At 42.4% G+C, this 15,416-nt stretch overlaps 1 protein-coding gene across 9 annotated transcripts in view; it reads left to right on the forward strand.

The window, feature by feature from the left end:
• The window catches only part of PPP1R12B (protein phosphatase 1 regulatory subunit 12B), a 218,904-nt gene that overhangs the window by 186,103 nt on the left and 17,385 nt on the right, over window positions 1-15,416 (forward strand). For 7 of the 9 annotated variants that reach the window (XM_043568088.1, XM_043568090.1, XM_043568092.1 and 4 more), the window contains 5 exons: window positions 5,124-5,140; window positions 8,124-8,274; window positions 9,174-9,278; window positions 12,708-12,761; window positions 13,982-14,032. In XM_043568088.1, coding sequence (XP_043424023.1) covers window positions 5,124-5,140; window positions 8,124-8,274; window positions 9,174-9,278; window positions 12,708-12,761; window positions 13,982-14,032 — 378 coding nt within the window. The remainder of the gene's footprint in view (window positions 1-5,123; window positions 5,141-8,123; window positions 8,275-9,173; window positions 9,279-12,707; window positions 12,762-13,981; window positions 14,033-15,416) is intronic. The other 2 variants (XM_043568089.1, XM_043568091.1) reach the window with 1 other exon arrangement.

A 15,416-nucleotide genomic window follows, 5' to 3' on the forward strand; every position in this document is an offset into this window, starting at 1 on the left:
GGAGAACCTTCACTGTTCATTTCCCTAGCCTGTGTTCTGCTCACCTCTTATGATGTCACTTCCTGGCTCACTGTTCCCCTGAGACCACTTAGGCAAACTCCCACTCTATCTTGTGTCCAGCTCTCCCCATTCACTCACTAGACTCCCTGCAGGGATGGCAGTCAGCCTTTTAGAATGAGAAGCAGTGTCAGGGTAACAGTGAACTGTGCTTAGTTTGATTGACAGCAGGATAAAGAGAGAAAATTGAAGTTAAGTCTCCACCAATTCAGCAACTCTGTTCCTTTCACCCAAGAAACCCAAACTTTTCTCTCCCTAAATCTAACTAGTGTTGTTGTTGTTTTTCATCAGATACCAGATTATCTAGAATACCAAGAAGCCAAGCAAAGCAATAGTTTCTAGAGGTATTCCACCAGTAAAAATGAGAAATTGTGACCTAAAAACCTAAGTCATTTTATCAGAAGCTGGGGGATTGAGCTCTAAATCCTGTATACTTTTAAGCTGGCTTGCTTTTCAGCCCTATAGGAACACTCGAGCTAATTTCTATTACAATGAGAAAACTATCGTCTTTAGAAATCCCAGTTATCTTCCTTCTTTGAAACGATACTGTGTTATGGTAATACGCTACCTCTTACTGCATCCACATCTCCATTCATGAGGTTTATATATTCTCCTGTAATTGGTTGGGTTGACCTTCCCAGGACATAGCTAAGGTAGCCCTTGAAAACAACAATTTAAAAAAACCCAAGGATTCCAGATAGCTCCAAAAGTCAGGTAAAAGCATGGGTGGGGGGTGGGGGAGAAACATCAGAAGTAGTGAGGAGAGCTCAAGGATTAAGAAGTCCTACTTTTGGAGGGCCCCTGGGTGGCTGAGTTGGTTCAGCAGCCGATTCTTGTTTTCAACTCAGGTCATGATGTCATGGTTTGTGAGTTCGAGCCTGACATTGGGCTCCATGTTGACAGTGCGGAGCCTGCTTGGATTCTCTCTCTACCTCTCTCTTTGCCCCTCCCCTGCTCACTCTGTCTCTCCCTCTCATAAATAAATAAATAAATAAATAAATAATTTTTTTTTTTTTTTTTTTTGAAAAGAAGTCATACTTTCAGGGCGTATACGTAGCTCAGTCAGTTAAGTATCCAACTTTGGATTTTGGCTCAGGTCATGATCTCATGGTTTGTGAAACTGAGCCCTGCATTGGGCTCCATGCTAATAGTGCAGATTCTCACTAACTGTCTGGGATTCTCTCTCCCTTTCTCTCTGAATAAATATTTTTTAAAAAGTCCTGCTTCCTCTGATATCTGGATCTAGGCACATTGTCTACTCTCATGTCTACTGGATCACTCATCACCCAGACATTGTTTATTAAAGTTCACCCCAAAATCAATTGATAATACAAATCTTAACCTGCCTTAAAAACAATGATAAACAACAGACTGTGATATTTGCTGCCTCCTCGCAGGCAGAAACCAGTGTCATTCATCAACTTCTTAAGTGGCTGTCTGTGGGAAACCTGTCCTGCAAGCATGCCCATGGGGACAAGAATGAGTAGGACAAGCACAGGTTGGAGCACCCTTCGTATTACCTTCCCCTACATGCTGTCATCTGTGGAGACATTAGTCTAGGCCTCTTGAAAACCCTGTGGAATCTACCTTTTCACATGCAGAAACCTGATGGCTGCTTGGTAGCTCTAACCGATTTTTTGTTTTTAAGTGTTCATTTTTTGTATCAGCCTCCTTAGTGGAGGCCATGCGGGTACACACAGCCCTACCATCCCGTCACGTATCTGAGAACTTTGTTGGGTGTGATGACAGGACATAAATAGCTTCATAGTGCCTCCAGACCATTCTAAATGAAAAAAGGTTAATCACATGTCCTTCTTATAGGAATAAATCAGTGGAAATGGTTAGCATGCTAACCATTTATATATGTATAAATGGCTATTTTATATATATATATATATCACGGCTAAGATGGATACCTGGTAAAATCCTAATGTCCTTGTCTTAGTGAAAAGAAACACTGTTTCTTCGCTGTGCTGGCAACTGCCAGAGTCTACACTGCTGGCCTGCCAACTTAAAGCTGAAAATGTAGCTAAAATCCTACCCAACAAATTAGATATTTGCAAAGAGGAAACTAATACATTTTCAAGTGAAGTCCCACATTTTAGGAATAAAAAAATCAATAAATAAACATGATTTTTCAGTAAGGCCACATGGTGGCCTTAGTGCACACCATGCAAGATAGACTTATATTTCAGTAGGAAGAAGCAAAAGACGGCACAAGGCAGAGCAGTTGGATTGTAAATAGGTCTCTTTCCATACCTGAGAGATGGTGTGAAATGTCTTTGGAGAAACTGACACAAATGGTTCTCCCAAGGAAAAAAAAATTAATAATAATTATTGTCCCATATGGATAATGAAGTTTGAAAGAGGCAGTTCTGCCTAGAAGCAGCAAGAGAAAGTAAATGGTCTCCTAAATTGTATCATTTGGTTGTGAGCACAATTCCCTGCATCAAAGGTCCTAAGTTAACTTGCTACTCTAACCCAGCAGCCAATATAGTATTTTTACAACCAAAAAGGGAATGGGGTGGGGAGGGGAGGGAGGGCAGGAGAGGAAGCTGACATTTTAAGAACGTGCTTCCTTTTATAACTATCACATTTAGTTCTTACTGGAAGAGTAAGTGGTAACTTGCTCAAGGTCACATAGTAAGATGTCAGAGCAACAATTAGAACTCAGGTGCAGCCAACGATATCACGCTTCTTCCCAGAAGCATTAGCAGTTTAGTTCAGTGAGTCTTTACTGAGCACCTATCATGTTCTTGCACTGTAGGCCCTGAGGATGTAACTGGGAATAAGTGCATGGATCACAGAGAAGGAACACCCCCCCCCCATAACAACATGTTTTTTAAAACGTGTGTATGTACGTGTTTGTATTTCTGTAACCTTATCTTAAAGTTCGTGACTTTTTGGAAGCCTTTGTAGCTGGATCCCACTGGTTACCACTGTTACCTCCTTAGCACTTACTCACATGTTTTCCCTATGTTGCTTCAGACGAGCGTGTTTATTATGTTCATGGTGCTCTCCTGACTCTGTCATGCAGCTGATTCTGTTTATTCTCCCTTGGTGCCTCTTCTACAGGGCTCTGCACACAGTGGGTTCTTTTTTTTAAGTTTATTTATTTATTTTGAGAGAGACAGAGACAGCATGAGTGGTGGAGGGGCAGAGAGGGGGGAGAGAGATAGAATCTCAAGCAGGCTCCAAGCTGCCAGTGCAAAGCCCAACATGGGGCTTGAACCCATGAAGCTGTGAGATCATGGCCTGAGCCAAAACCAGGAGTCAGATGCTTAACCCACTGAGCCACCCAGGCACCCCTGCATGCAGTGAGTTCTTAAATTCAATAGACCCTTAACATTGCTCATGTGGAGTCCATTCTTAATTCATGAATCTTTGGCATGTCACAATTTACAGTTTTCCTGCAATGTGAATTCAAATTCACCCAGATGCCTTAAAGGCTGGATCTTATCACTAAGCTGGTGAGTGGGCAACAGTCCAGCATTTCAGTTTTACTTGGGCATACTTGAAGAATTTGTATCCATTAAGTAATTCTTGGGAGGGGATTAAAATTTCATTTCTTTTTTGAAAATAGGCTTCAGGTAAGAGAAAAAAACCTTAGTTAGTGTTGATAAGTTAGCAATTGATAGTGCAGGATATGCATATGACTCTCACTGAAGCTTAGCTATAAATATGAGACAGGGAAATTCCTGAATTCCAGATTTGCAAGTTTTCGTATACTCAACTCCAAGTGCATGAGAACGTTAAAGAGACACCATATACTTTTCTTACTGGCTTCCCCAGCTCAAATGGGGCACATCCTCATGTTAAAAAGCCTTTATTTAGTACAATGGTGCTTGACTAGGGCTGTACAACAGAATCACCTGGGGGACTTTTTAATAAATATGTGTATGCAGGCCCTACTCTAGACCTACAGAAAGAGAATCTCTAGGATTGAGGTTGAGATGTGCACATTTTTAAAAAGTACATGAAAGAATTCTGGTGAATACAACCTCTGACTTAGAGAAAATTCCACCTTTCAGCAAGCTTACCTGTTTGGTCCCTCTTTAGTCAGATGTGCTGTTGCACCACACTTCTGGACAGCTTTGGGGGTGGCATATTGCACTGTCATGCTGTGTTGGTTGACAAACCAGTGGTTTCCAGGGACTTTAACGCTTCACCAAAGCAGTGTCTTGGAGTAGCTTCTCAGTAGTTGAAGGATTTATTATTCATTTTATAGATTATCGGGCCCTTGTTTCTCTTCTTCCTTCTTTTGTGTGTGCTTGAGGACTTGGTTGTTCCTCTGTACCTCCAAAGAGGAAATAAGTAAACATATTCAAATCAACTGAGTTTTTATTTGCCTGAGTTCCTCAAAAAAAAAAAAAAGTGGAAACGAGTGTCACAGTCATCTATGATTTTAAAAATGTAACATATCAACATAATCATTTCTTGTTATTTACAGTGACCGTAGATAGATAACCAAGCTGAGAGTTTGCATCTATAAAATTCCTTTCTTCTGAGACTTCAGAGTACTCTCTTATTCTTTTCAATTTTTAACCAACATCCTAGGGACTAGGATGGGATTTCCCCCTCCCTGCACCCTCTCACTCGTCTTCTTTTACTAGAGATGTAGGATAAAGCCAGGAACTGTCCTGAGTTTTAATATTTCTAGACTGCAGTATTCACTCAGGGCAGGGTTGGAGGTTGGTGAACTGAAGGAAGTTAACAGAATGGATATTGATATCCAGAGAGGTTAAATGCCATATAGAAAATTGGTCCCTCCTAGAACACAAGGATGCTGGTCATGTGGTGGATAGGGGTAGACAGTGTAGTTTTTGGTCAGTTGACAGTTTGCTGACTTCCAGTTAAAAAAGATGCTCTCCCCCAAAGTCTCAAATCTAGTGAGCTAAGTAGCCTTTTGTGCAGTCAGTTGAATTGCTTTTCTTAAATTGCACCCCTATCTGCAACTGTGAAGTTGAGACGTCTGATTTGAAAAGTGCATTTATAAATGGAAATAATAATTATCAGTCCCTTTCTAATGCTGGTTTTGTTTTTGTTTTGTCTCTTCCTTTCTCTAGCATGAAAGACTTTCTAGGTAAGACCTTTCCCTATTTTATATGCATGCTTAATACTTGTGAGAAGTGCATGTCTAATTAAACTTAGCTTTATATAGTGTAGTTGTATTTCTCACATCCTTTCCTTCCTTTTCATTTCCTCAGCCACCAAAGTAGTTCATGCTTTTATTATTTCCTGCCTAAGTTAATGCGGTGCCTTTTCAACTCACCTCCTCCTTCATATTCTCCTACTTCCACTTCATTTTGTATATTTCCACTATGTTAATTTTCCTAAAGCACCTACCAGGCCCTGTGTGGGGGTAACAACATGAATAAAATGCTATCCTCACCTTCCATGAGGGCCAAGATAGAAGTATGGACAAGTATTAGGAACAGAGAGAAGAGGCCATTAACCTAATCTGGTAGTTCATGGTGCTTGCAGGGGAGATGCCTGAATTGAGATTATTAGATACTGTCATTTAATAGTGGATATAACACAATTCCTTGTACCTAGATGGTGCTCAGTAATAATTTATTGGATGAACTAAAGAGCAGTTTTGCAATTGCTGAAATCTTAAGGAAGCCTATCAGAGTTTGAGGCATGATCCTCTGTAATTTTTCACCTAGCATCTAAGGGTACAAAACTCATCTTCCTGAAAAACAAAATGAAAAATAATAAAGGCTGTAGAGCCAAAAGTATGAATCTCTCTTTTTCCACTGCTCCTCCGATAGAGAAATTAAGAAGAGACTGAGAGAAGATGTATTTATGGGATAGCATAGAGCAAATGAGTCTTGATTTGTTTGATAATTGAGCTGGTTCTACCTTAATAGTGTGTTTCAAAATGTATCAGCTTGCATGCATTCTGCTCCTGCTTACCCTCTCACCAGGCACCAGCTGAAGATAAATAATTTACATCTAACCTAGCAGAAAATTAGTTTTGTAAAATTGGTGCAGAATAGTATTTTGCTACAGTTAATTTTTTTTGTGAATTCTGGTACATTATAATGGCCATTCATGAAAAGAGACTTCCCTACAGACCTCAACATGTGCTATAAAAATAATGGTTAAGACAGTGAGGTACTAGTTCAAGAATAAACAGAGATATTAATGGAACACAGCAGGTAGCCCCCCCAGAGTCATTGTGCATCAGGTGATTTTCCAGCTCAGCAGGGGAAGAGTTATCTAATAAGTAATCATTGGGACAATTGACTCTCTGTTTGGGAAAGTAGATCCTTCCCTGAAGCCATACCAAATAAACAAAAACAAAACCAGATTCCAGATGGATTACAGTTTTTAAGAGACAAAGATTTTACTACAAAAACATTAGAAGAGAATATTTATAATCTTTATATAGGAGAGACACTCCCAGGCAGGTAAAAATTGTCAAATTTAGTTACATGAAATTTTAAATCTCTGGTTGCCATAAACAGAAATAAAAAGTGGGAAAATATACTTACCCCTTGATTAAAGAGTTTCACTTCTAAAATTTTATCCAAAGAAAATAAATGGACAAATGCACTAAGATTTATAGACCAGTCTTCTCACTACAGCATCATCAAAATAATCTAGGTGTCTATCAGTAGAGAATTAAATGATCATACAGCCGTACGGTGGAAGACTGTGCAGTCATTTTGTTTTTAATGAGGCAGATGTATGTTTACTCACACAGTAAGATGCCTCCAGGAATAGTGATCAGTGTAGGGAGGAGAAAGAAAGTTAGACAACTGTATGTATTATGTGATTTTATTTACAGCAATATATATTGTAACATATTTATGTGTTTAACCTTTTGCACGGATACGAAGTAAACTGTTAATAGTGGGTTATTTCTTAGGCAGGATTATGGAGTGACTTTCACTTCCTATGTTAGATACTTTGGTACTACTTAAATTTTTCTACAAGCATGTATTGCTTTTATAATCAGAAAAGTCAGTAAGGAGGTTTCTATTTACATTTTTTTTTTTAATGAAGCATAAGAAGAAACAAAGTTGTGAAGAATGGTGTAGGGTTTAACCATCTCTGTAAGACAAAGCGATCGTTTATGTCATTAGGAGCTTTGCCTCTCCCCACTGTGTCCTCCTTATTGCTCGTCTACTTCTTTTAATACTTATTTCAGCTCCCCCAGCCCCAACTTTGGCAATAGCTACCACAGGACAGAGACCTCAGATGGAAGTTCCCCAGCCGTGACTGTTCAGACCGTCCCGGTTTGGGGATATAGAGCTCTGCAGGGCTGGTTTGTACATAGCGGTCTTGTGTGCCACATTTTCATTTGGCAAGAACAGAGTCTGAGAAAAACGTAAGCCAGTGCGAAGAATCAGGATGATGGTTGTGCACTTAAATGGATAATCAGCTGACAGACCCTGCCCTTCATGCACTTACCACTACTGAAAATGAACTACCATCCACTCTCAGAGCTCAGTTGCTGCAAGATGTAGAAATCCTCATCATAGCCCAACAGTCTCAATGTGGAATATAGAATGGAGGGTAGAAAACAGCTGTTTGGGCACAGTGGTGGTACCCTGAAATCCTTGAGATTCCAACAAACCTGCAGTGCACCTCACAAAATGTACGTACCATGCCCTCGTTTCCGTTCCTCCCCCATCCACCCTCCAGCTCAGAACTCTGGGGCCATATGTTTCTGACTCATTGAAAGTTCATTGGAATCATTTTCTAAGAGCCATTGAGATCCAAGAAACTTCTGCTTTTAAAAGCTCACTCTTGAGGAAAGCCATTCAACCCTAAACTAATTTGAAAAGCTCTAAGACTTAAGCCAGCACATGGGTCCAAACCACCGACTTTTCAAGTAAGCTCCATTCTTGGCAAATGACAGCCTCCTCCAAGCTGTCGCAGCTTAGCCCCGAAGTCCGAGAACAGGAGGGAGGTTCAGGGAAGGAACATGCGTTGTTTCCAGTCAGAGCATTCAAGTGCTTCTTAGAAAGGGTGTTAAACTACCCTTAAGCACTATCTTCATCCTATTTCTTTGTTCTCAAAACCAATGTTTACCTTTAACGTGTCTCCCACAGGTTGGAATCAGGAGGTAGCAACCCTACCAGCAGCGATTCTTACGGTGACCGTGACCGGGCTTCAGCAAGAGCCCGACGGGAGGCACGGGAGGCCCGCCTCGCCAGCCTGAGCAGCCGCGCGGAAGAGGACACCAACAGGGATTATAAAAAAGTAGGATCCCTTGTCAACTTGTCTGTTCTTTGGTTACGACATGCAGATCTTTTGGCCTTTTCCCCAATGTAGAAAAATGAGTGTAATTCTGATGAGGCAGAAGAAAAGGTGTTTACATGACAAACAGTAGCGTCTAATTCCTTTCAGGTTCTCGGTTTGCTCCACCTCTCCACCAGCTTCCTAAAGACCACTCCGTGTATTGTTTTTAGTGCAGTAAATATATGCCTAGAATCAGATATGTTGAGGTGTAGGAAAAAGTGAAGATTGACAATTGTAGAAAGGGGAAATAAAAGTCATGCTGTGTGTCTGAGCCCCAGAGAATCATTTGGTAGACTCTGGTACTATTAACGAACACATGCTTTTCATGAGGTCCTGTGAATGCCAAACCGAATACTTCTTGATGATAGTACATGGTAATCTGGTTTGGAGGGGGTTTAAAACACTTTACAGTTCATTTCCTTTGGCTCTTGCAGAAGAGTACCTAGCACCCAGGGCAGACTTTAAAACCTTCCCTTTCAAGTGCTTAGATACCAGAGGAGAAAACCATTTTTGTTAGAAATGTTTGTTTTGTTAATGTTGTGTTAAGCAGAACCTGACTGAAATCAATATACACGCTAGGCCAGCTCTAAAAAAAATAATTCTCTTTGTATGGGGAACCACAATGGCTATTTTTCCCCCAGAGACTAACATTATTGAAGCCATTGTATTTGTGTTCGGGACCTGGGACTTCAGTGTTACGAAGCAAGAAACCAGTTGGCTGAATGTATTCTGTTTCCTAGATTTTCTCCATCTGCCCCACAGTGATGGTTTGGGGGGTTTCTCATATGATGAAACTGAGTGGGTTCTAATTCTGGGAGGCGTGCCTAGTAGGTGACCCGATTCTCTTTCCCTCCCCTCAGCTCTACGAGAGTGCCCTAACCGAAAACCAAAAACTGAAAACAAAACTTCAAGAGGCCCAGCTAGAGCTAGCAGATATAAAGTCCAAGCTTGAGAAGATGGTCCAGGTAAGGGAGAAGAAGAAGAAAAAGATTGGGAGGCAGGGGTGAGTATGAGGAGGCAAAGTAACCTAGGGGGCTAGAGGTGGGAAGTAATACAGAACTAAGATTGACCCTCCTCAGAGACAGGGAGACAGAAGCCTCTTAGATTCTAATTTGATTTCAGGGTTCAATCAGCATTTAACTTAAAATGGAAAATTCCTGCACTAACAATTCCTAATGGCCTGAATGCTAATAATTAATATTATGGACTATCTACTGATTGATTTCTCAGTAGAAAAGTATCAATCAGCATCACAAGATTAGTCCTAGACAGTGTCTCCTGTCTTGATCATCATGTTTCAGTCCAGTTTATCTACAGTCACCTCCTAGAGAGGAATGAAGAAGACACCATTAAACCCAGTACAGAGAGGTAGCAAATTAGGCCTAGAGAAATAAATGGCTTGCGTAGGTCATATAAGAAATCAAGGACACACGTGTTGTTAGAACACGCGACCAGGTCCCAAAGTATATGTTACCTCCTCGAGTCACCAGTGTTTTCCAGCCGAGGAATAAGGAATATTAGTGGCAAACAGACCAGATAAACCATTTCCTTTTACTGCCAGGCCTGATTTAATTAGGTGACACTCTGGAGGGCACTGGAGGCAATAACCTCATCAACAGTGTGGCAGACGCCGCAGCTGAAAGCTGAAACAAGTGCTATCTTGGGTTATTGCTGAGTTAACAGGAAACCTATTGAGTTATTGCCCTCCTGGAATGCCCAGGACTAAGAATTTTGAAAGCTGAACTGAGGTAAAAACCGACTCTTTACTGGGAAAGCATAAAGGAAAACCAGAGATGGCTCATAGTTCTGATATAATCCAAAGGCAAAGACTAAAACGCTAGGATTGTACAGTACTGGATACATAGGGTGTGGGGGCAGGGGTGGTTCAGTGCCCTCTGAACATCTTGTTGCAATTCCTCTGGAGCGGGACGAGCCAGCACTTGGAAGCCAGCATCACGGAACTGCATGGAATTTCAACAGGACAGCCACGACACCCACATTTTCCAGAGAAGGGTTTGGTCAGGTGCACAACGAATGGCCTGGCCTGTGAGCCACCTGTCAGTTTGGAAGAGGCACCCCCTCTGCCTGGTTATAATAGCTGAGCATGCCTCTTGTGCTGGGGATTTGTAAGACCAACTGCAGCACAGATGACAGCTGGGCATAAAGTGGTTTAGTAGGACAAGAAAAGTGGGTCTCCATCCAAAAGGAAACACACACACACGAGGCAGGGGGACAGAACTAAATAAACCTCAAGGATGTATTTTGACCCCAACATTACTGAGCCAGGCAAAACGTCTCATTCACTGTACACCCTCAGAAGATTCCTAGGACTTTTACTCTGAAGAGTGCCACCAATTAGCAATGATTAATTAATACAGATTGTATGCTGCTTCTGATCAGGAATTACTGGGGCTCCCCAGAAAACTGGGGAGCAGTCATGTGAGGAACCACAGGAGGACCCACTGTCACCGGCTCCCCCCTCTGTCCAGAAGCCCTCTTCTGACAGCACATTTCTTGACCTTTAGGGGTTCTTGGCTTTTCCACCAGCTTGTGCTTCAGAGCAGTGAGCAGTCTAACAAGCTGCTGACACTGACTTGCACAGAGGACACTGAAAATAAAACCAGCCCTTCCAGTCACTGGGGAAAACGATTTACTTTCTAGCCAACTGCTTTGCTGGGTGTGTCAGAATATACTTAGTTTTGCCAAATACAAGTTATTGAAATTCGGAAGAAATAATGGTGCTGCAAACCAGGTCTCTGCTGTTTACCACAAATGGAGCCGTTTGGCAGGACAGAGAGGAGGAGGGCCTGTCAGCCTCGCACATTGTAGGGAGACAGTTACCACATGGACACACATGACATTTTACATAAAAGTTCCACCCTAACTCTAAGGGGGTTGAGACTTAAAAAACAGAAAAAACCTAGTTCTTTGTAGAAGTGGACTAAATGAAATAGTGAAATCAGTACGGCTTCTGTGCTTCACAGGCTGACGAGGATATAAACGAGCTCCAGCATCTACTTTTGCCTTTTTGCTTTTCCTTCCTCTTCATAGTAGATTCAGTGTCAAGGCAGACGGCCATGACCTTCAGAACAGAAGGTGAAAGCCCAGGACAGGAGCCAGGAAGCAAGAGTTTTACTGTTAGTTCTAGCTACTCCTTAGTATTTTGAAAGTTACTAAGAAGTTTCTGCAAGAAGACCAGCATACTTTCTATATTTGTTAAATGTTGTCTGTGCATAGTACTAGACAAAATAAAAATAATCACCTGTGTTTCTTAATTATAGGAAATCTTATAATGCTAAGGCCAAAAGGAACGTAAGGGTTCATTTCCATTCCTCGTTTAAGAGTCACTCACTACCTGAAGTTATTCTGTTTAGCTACGGTGGCTAAATCTTTTAGCACTTCTGTAAAATTTATAATGACAGTCAAAGACGTTCTGAAATAATAATAACAATAAGATGTTCTAATATTTTGTTCAGATAAAATCTTACCTTACCTGGAAGCTCAATATACAAAACAGATAAGAGTGGGACTGTGGAGTTCAAAGCAGGGCGGTTCCATGAGTGGGCTCCTTGGAAGCCCTGGAGGCCCACCCACACGTGAAAACCACGACTTTAAAAGAAAAACAGCCTCAGTGCCCGAAGCAGAAAGAATAGAGTGCAAAGGCTTTGCTTAGAAGAGTGCCATGGGAGGGCCTCCTGGGTGGCTCAGTGGGTTAAACCTCCATCCGACTTTGGCTCAGGTCATGATGTCATAGTTCGTGGCTTCAAGCCCTGCATCAGGCTGTACACTGACAGCTCGGAGCCTGGAGCCTGCTTCAGATTCTGTGTCTCCCTCCCTCCCTCTCTCTCTCTCTATCTCTCGCTCTCTCCCCTCTTCCCCCACTTGTGCTTGCTGTCTCTCAAAAATAAATAAATATTAAAAAAAAAAAAAAAAAGGAAGAAGAAGAGTGCCATAGGGCTTAGACACTCAAGCTCATGAGTCTCTAGCTTTCAAAGAAGAAAAGCCACTTTTCATTTCCCCTGGGTCGTGAGATGACTCACAGAAAAGAGGAAGGGAGGGGGTGGTGAGGTATAAGAAGATAGCTGTGTTGAAGACCTAGCAAGTGTTTGTGTGTGTGTTTTGGTAATGTCTTTGCATTTGTGGCAGTGTTAAGTTTCAAGGAACACTACTGCTGCTTTCCGCTCCCCAGTGGGAATCCTGTAAACTTCAGAGAGGCGATAACATTAGGCTTAGAGATCTACCAGAATCTGTTTACTAGGGGCCTCAGTCACAGTGAGAGCCCAAAGCCCTGACATCTATTTCTGGATGTCCGATGGTGAAGCCGAACCAGACTGGGCTTCCTAGTGACCCTGAGACAACCTAAGTGACCACTGTTTCTCTTCAATTTGCACTAGCAGAAACAAGAAAAGACCTCTGACCGATCGTCGATGCTGGAGATGGAGAAACGGGTACGTGTGTGTTTCTCTCCCCTCTGTTTCATCTCAGTTTCTCTGACTTTGTTGTTCATGCCAGTGGAAAAAGTTCATCTTAAGAAGGCGGGAGTTCTGCCACATTCCATTCCCAGCTTGATAATAAATTCTTTTTGTGTGACTCTGGACAGCAATTTGATTGCTAGTCCTTTTGGCTTCTTCAGAGGGTCAGTACTTTTCACGTATTAGAGTCTTGGAGTGGGAAGGGTCCTCGGAAGGTCATTTCATGCATTGGTTTGGCGTATAGACAGGACTGGACACAGACACACACACACCCACACACACACACACCCACACACCCCTACAGTGTATTTTGGTTTACTGTAAATCACACATGTACACACCCAGGACCAAGGTCTCTTTACCCTTCCCATCAAGGAAGTTTCAGCAGGACCCTCTGCCATTGATTTAGGTTTTATAACTTGAAATATGAGCTGGCAGAATCTTTTACATTCTCTGAGGGTGGGGGTGGGGGGGTTCTGGTTCAATTGCTGACCTCCTCCCGACTGCATTCAGAATATTTTTCTAGTATTTGACATTCTTGGATTGGGAAAACTCAGATTTATTGATGAACCCTAGCTGTGACGTGACCCTAAGGGTATAATATGTTCCCATCTCTCCTGTTTAATTTGGAAAGCAGCAAAGTTTTATATTTTATTTCCTTGGCCTGTAACAAAACCTCCTTGCTATCTCATCTAATCAAGGAATCTTCATCAAGTTGAAGCTAAATCAGGAGTCAGTTACTGGGAAAGAAATGGGTTAGGGGGAGGGGTGCTATTTCTTCATAGACAATGATGGCTACTTCCCCACTCACCATCTGCTCCCCATCATGGTAGAAGCAGTTTCTTAGGAATTTGAGGGGAGAGTTGCTGAAAATAATGATGACTTTATGTTATTAGAGAGCAAGGGTCTTGGTCACTTGCAGTCATTTGAAATTCCACAAAATCTTCAGCTTCCACAGAATAGCCCTGAGTACCCTGGCTCTACCATTTGTATATCTTCTAATCGTCTGATGGGAGATTTAGATCGTGTGATTTCTCTCAGTGAAGTAGTTTCATCCACGGATCAGACAGTGCTTAGTCTCCTGCCTGACGTTTGCCTGAGACATGACGCTGCTGATCACGTGGCAGCTGGAAGGCAGCATTTTGACTCCCTTCTAAGCCCAGTAGATGTTCAACAGTCTCGTTGTTTCTAAACAGGAGAGGAGAGCCTTGGAGCGGAAAATGTCCGAGATGGAGGAGGAGATGAAGGTATGGAGAACTCTCCTTTCTCCCTTTGTGTGCCCCTTCTCTGAGTGCCTGCCAGGACTGGGTGGTTGAGCATAGGGCCACCCCTCAACCCCCTCAAGAAGAGACGATGTGTAGAGTTGCCGAGCGCCTCTCCTCAGCCATTTCATAGACTCTCTCGGTTCACGCAGCATCCACTGTGGACACCTCAAGGCCCTTCTAGGAGCCAGTGCTGCCTTTGGTTGAAGGAGAGGTGTCTGGCAGGCTGGAGACAAAATTAAGTTGAATTTCTAAGGTTTTCCAAGCAATAACTTGCCCCTCAGGGGGCTGGGTACAAAGGCTAAAACAAGGTTTCCAGCTTCCCAGGCCTCACACTAGGTGCCTAGGGAAGGCTCAACATGGCCAGAGACTCTCCTGCCTGGTGCCCCTCCCTGTCTCAGCCCTTTGCTGGAAGGAACACAGTTTGAGACATTCTGCAGTGGAATGCAGATTAATTTGCATGTCGATTTTCTGCCCTGGTCCATTTCCCCTGCAACATTCAGTAATATTCGGGATTCTCCCACTAGAATTAGCTCATGCCACCAGCGACACTTCATGGCTCACTGCTTTCCTCTCTCTCTTCGCCATGACCTACAGTGACCATCATCTCCATTAGCCACTTTAACGAACAACTGCCATCATAGGCAGTTTTGAGTGCTAAGACCTGGTAACCTACCCAGAAGAGTCAATTCGCTGCCTTGAAAAGGGGATGTAGAGCAGCAGGGAATATAGAGCTGCTCGGGGTAGCCACCTGGCTATGATTTGGGAGCATCTGAGCCCTGCGGGGCGTGATGCCACATGCCCATAATCACCTAGCACTTGCTTGGCTTTTTTTTTTTTTTTTTTCTTCCTTCAAGGATCTTATTTTATGACGTGTGATACAAAGCATTCATCTGGTGAAACACAGGGGTTTATTTGGTTGTTTTTTTCTAACCTGGGAACCAGAAGCACTGGGGTAATAATGAGGCAGAGCCCCAAATCCCTTTCTGTGAGCAAGCATCCCTAATATGCAATTGGAGCACTTTAGGAGAGACGTTTATTATTCCAATGGCCAAAAAAGTTGATTATTTACTGAAAACTTCTCAGGACCTGACAAGGTAAAAGTTTACACAAGATGCAGTGCCGATAGTCCTGTAACCCTTTATAATTCCAGAATGAAGGAGATGTGGCAAGCCTTGCCCTTGAGTTCTGTTGTTACCATTCCAAGGCTATAACTGATCACATTCACATAGAATTTCAACCAATACCTACTTATATCTCCAAAAAGTGGCACTTAAATAAGAAATGATTCTCCTGAGATGATAAAAACAGGATGATCCAACACCATTAGCTTCTCCATCTTCTGCTTTTTCCAGACTTACCTCACCTA

Source organism: Prionailurus bengalensis, chromosome E4 (genome assembly GCF_016509475.1).
Source record: "Prionailurus bengalensis isolate Pbe53 chromosome E4, Fcat_Pben_1.1_paternal_pri, whole genome shotgun sequence".
Lineage (NCBI taxonomy): Eukaryota > Metazoa > Chordata > Mammalia > Carnivora > Felidae > Prionailurus > Prionailurus bengalensis.